This window comes from Arachis ipaensis, chromosome B10 (genome assembly GCF_000816755.2).
Source record: "Arachis ipaensis cultivar K30076 chromosome B10, Araip1.1, whole genome shotgun sequence".
NCBI classification, from domain to species: Eukaryota; Viridiplantae; Streptophyta; class Magnoliopsida; order Fabales; family Fabaceae; genus Arachis; species Arachis ipaensis.
Window position 1 is genome coordinate 91,515,095 of NC_029794.2, and position 4,245 is coordinate 91,519,339.

General features: G+C 32.9%; 2 protein-coding genes across 3 annotated transcripts in view; one reads left to right on the plus strand and one right to left on the minus strand.

Annotated features, from left to right (window-relative positions):
* Positions 1-1,885, plus strand: part of LOC107624075 (protein DOWNY MILDEW RESISTANCE 6) — a 4,946-nt gene extending 3,061 nt beyond the window's left edge. Inside the window, exons 4-6 of one of the 2 annotated variants that reach the window (XM_021113608.1) lie at positions 828-1,152; positions 1,243-1,501; positions 1,588-1,885. In XM_021113608.1, coding sequence (XP_020969267.1) covers positions 828-1,152; positions 1,243-1,488 — 571 coding nt within the window. In that variant the 3' untranslated portion in view covers positions 1,489-1,501; positions 1,588-1,885. Of the gene's footprint in view, positions 1-827; positions 1,153-1,242 lie in introns of both variants that reach the window. The other variant, XM_016326518.2, reaches the window with a different exon arrangement.
* LOC107622793 (caffeic acid 3-O-methyltransferase) overlaps positions 2,034-4,245 on the minus strand; it is a 5,197-nt gene continuing 2,985 nt past the window's right edge. Inside the window, exons 2-4 of the mRNA XM_016324828.2 lie at positions 3,316-3,626; positions 3,041-3,105; positions 2,034-2,587 (exon numbers count right to left, since the gene is read on the minus strand). Of these exons, the coding sequence (XP_016180314.1) occupies positions 2,285-2,587; positions 3,041-3,105; positions 3,316-3,626 (679 nt within the window). The 3' untranslated portion in view covers positions 2,034-2,284. The remainder of the gene's footprint in view (positions 2,588-3,040; positions 3,106-3,315; positions 3,627-4,245) is intronic.

Consider the following 4,245-nt stretch of genomic DNA (forward strand, 5'->3'; position numbering starts at 1 on the left):
AAATGCTACTAATTTATTGTAGTTGGTTGCATCGTTTATTAATTATCTAGCAAAGTTGTTTATATTAATATACTAAGGCTTAATTTTACATTCGAAACATATTAATTTGAATAATATAAAAACTTAATATAGATATAGGTTTTTATTCAAATTCTTTTGGATAATTAAATAAGCGTCTAACTAGAAAAATTGTCAGACATATTAATCTCTTAATTAATAGACCTAAAAACTTTGTCATTAATTAATGTGTCTATAATAATATTCATACTAATTTAAAACCTTGACAACGATTAATTTAAGATAAAAATTATACTAGGAATACTAAAAAATTTGAAATGTTGTTGTCCATGTGAATGTGCTAAAAATTGTTAGATGCGTATGTACCAAAAAATTATCATTAGATATGACGTCACCGTATAATTCCGTGTTGACGTAAGCGTATAGGTTATCAGATCTAGAGGAATGTAGATCTGATCTATGTCCCTCCAACCCTACCCAAATAATCATTTTTAAAATTTGAATTTTACTTTTAAAAATAAAGTATAATTTTTTATTATTTATTTTATAAGTTGTACTAAAGCTTTTTTTTTTTTTTTGGTCTTGATGCAATAAAGTTGTTATGTTTTGGGGTCTTCTGCGAGTTTGTGTTTGTCATAGCCATAAATTGAAACATTGATAGGCCCATAAGCCATAAGAGTGAGGAGAACCCAATGCGTAGAGGTCTGTCTCTGAGTTTTGTTTTCAAGTCTAAAAATAGGTGACCAAAAAAGAGTCCAAAAAGAGAAGAAGTGTTTTTATTTTCTAAAACTGTATTGTGGCGGTGGCAGGGAAACAGTGTCAAATTACTGCAAAGAAGTAAGAGCATTGGGCATGAGAATACAAGGATTGATATCGGAGAGCTTAGGGTTACAAAAGGAATACATAAACAATGTGTTGGGAGAACAAGGACAGCACATGGCAGTGAACTACTACCCACCATGCCCACAGCCAGAACTCACCTACGGATTGCCAGGACACACTGACCCTAATGCCCTCACAATTCTGCTCCAAGACCTCCACGTTTCCGGCCTTCAAGTCTTCAAAGATGGCAAGTGGCTCGCCGTTAAGCCCCATCCCAATGCCTTTGTCATTAACATTGGTGATCAACTGCAGGTAAACAAGTGTACGCCCTGCTAGATTGACTATTCTATTTTATTTCTTTTTATTGTGTTGAATTAAAATAAGAAAGTACTTGTGGTGCAGGCTTTGAGTAACGGGATCTACAAGAGTGTGTGGCATCGGGCTATAGTCAACACTGAGAAGCCAAGACTTTCTGTGGCTTCGTTTCTTTGTCCGTGTGACTCTGCTTTGATAAGCCCTGCTAAACCACTCACGGAAGATGAAAATGGAGCCGTTTACAGGGGATTCACCTATGCAGAGTACTATAAGACTTTTTGGAGTAGGGACTTGGTTAAAGAACATTGTTTAGAACTTTTCAAGAACAAATAAGATTTGTGTTTGGCAAGAACTAAAATTAAGGGTAGCAGGGGAGGGAGGAAACAAAGAATATTTGACTTCTCAAGTTTCACTTCTTTTTTTCTATCCAAGTATCCATTCCTCACAAGTCACACCTAAGAAGCACTCTATGATTGTTAGTGGCATTTGCGTATTGAAAACTGAACATGGTCATATAACTTTGTTCGACACTACGCTTGCTCGTGATATGTTTTGAAGGATTACACCTTGTGTAGTTTTCTTGTAGGAACAGTTAAAAAAGAGTGTAGTGGAATTTATTTGTTAAACCTTCAAAATTTGTTAGTGTTGCTTATTCATTCTTGGTCTAATAATCGTTAGCAGTTTGTAATTATGTTGTCACGTTTTTAATAAGAATGATGTTTTCTCATAATGTTGTATTATTATGGCTATAAAGCAAACTATCTTAATAGTGCAGGGACCTACATTATTGGACTGTTCTAATATATATATATATATATTCTCTCTTTATTAATGATGTTGTTTTCATTTTTAGTGCAATTACTTTACTATGCATATACTTCAATTGGCAAATGGAAAATTCTTGTTAATTATCCGAAAAGTATTTGGCATTACAGAGAAGGATCCGAAAATATATGACTTGTTATAGTATAGAGGTAGAATACAATCAACGTGTTCATTATTTTTCGCCTAATGTGTACTTTAGAGGAGAAAAATTAACATTTTCCGTGGAAACTTTTACGAGAAGGCACCATAAGTAGAATCTGTCAACCCATGTATAACATGATAAACGAATCCATGGCCAACAATTTTAAGGCTTCTTGAGGAATTCCATGATATAGGTGTTGAAAGCGCAGCAGAGGACTCGGAAACCTTGGAATCCAGCAGCCTTGGCAAGGGCCTCAAACTCTTTCTCTGTTCTCTCTTTCCCACCTGGGTTGTGAGCCAACATGATCACGTCGATGTGGACCACGCCCTTCGTGGCCAAGCTAGAATCCGGCGCCACCGGAAGAATGCATTCGGCCACAATCACCTTCCCGTTGTAGGGGAGTGCATCATAGCAGTTCTTCAAAAACTTTATGCAGTGATCATCACTCCAGTCATGGCAAATCCACTTCATTCAGATAAAAACAATTTAGGTAAATTAGAGATGAAAGATGAATTCAATAACGAAATTATCCATGTTCTGCAAAAACTAATCAAAAATAAAAAAGTTTGAGTATACTGGGCCAATTTTTGTTCTTCTATGAATAATTTGACCAATAATATGATTCCTAATGAATAATTTTTTTTTCAAGGTAATAATTAAAAGTTTAAAACACTAGTTATTACTAAATATTTTTTACACTTATTAAGTAATTGTATATTTAAATTATTTTTTAATTAACCAAATAAAAAAACATATTTAATTATTAAAAAAATGCTGGTATCAAAATCATGTTTGGTCTAACTGGATTGATAATTGTTTGTTGGGCCTTCCAATTATTTAAGTAATGGATCTCAAAGTCTCTAAGCTGGACTAGAAATTTAGTGATTGCCTGATTACTGTATTCGGATCGTAATTCACCTTCATAAAAACAGCATCTGCTTTTGGAACACTGACAAACATGTCGCCACCAACATGCTCCACTCCTACACGAAACCATAAACTTTTATTAACCTAGTAATTAATATCAAATGATCAAGTAGGGCCACCATTAAGTATTAATTAAGCAATGCTATTATTTTAAACAGTAAATTAGCCAAGCACTATAACTATACATACATGACAATGATTTGATAAAATAAGCAAGGCCATATCCATTATCTAAATTCTAAGGTTTTATGGGATTTTAAAATTACCCGGATAAGATGGTGCATCTTCAATAACATGGGGCAAATCAAAATTAATGCCCTTTATATGGGGATACTTGGTGACAATCATGTTCATTACGGCTCCAACACCACCTCCAACATCAACTAGAGATTTAAGACCTTCAAAGCCTGTGTAGATCTCAAGGATTTTCTTCATTGTTATTGTAGTATGATCGTTCATCCCTTTGTTGAAAACCTTGTTGAACCTTGGATCTGTGCCATGGTATTCAAATGCTGTCATTCCATAAGCCTTGTTAAATGGAATCCCTCCTTCAAGCACTGTATCTTTCAAGTAGTACCTATACAACAACACAAACTTGTCATATAAACCTCTTTTATTTTAACTCTCTCAGAGACCCCCGTTTTCTTTCATTATGTCCTATAACTTGGACAAGTACTACTCATTTTCTCAATGAATAAATTCTACTTTTGGAAAAAAAAAATTGTGGAAATTAAAAAAAGTAATACATCAATAATTTCGTAGAAGTATTTAACTTTAAAAAGTATATTAACTTCAATTAATCCTAGAAGTAAAGTACTTTCTACAAATAATTATTTAATTTTGCCATTTTGGAATAATCTTTCGGTGAGTGTTGCACTCAAATTTTTGTAAGAATAATTACCAAAATTAGCCTTTGAGTTTTTAAAATTAGACATTTTAATTCTTCAATTTTTAAAATATATAAAATAATTTTTAATATTTATTTCTATTAGATAATATAGTTTCTCTCTTGTTAGTCACTGTGTTAGTCACTAACAGTGACTGCTCACGTGAAATATTAACTTACACACATCAATTGTCCACGTATTTGAGCTAGACAATTAATCTCCACAGTGAAGTATAAAAGGTCATTAAAGAGTTTAGAAAATTTCAAATGAGTCCCTAAAAATTTTAAAAAATTTTAAAATAGTCTATTC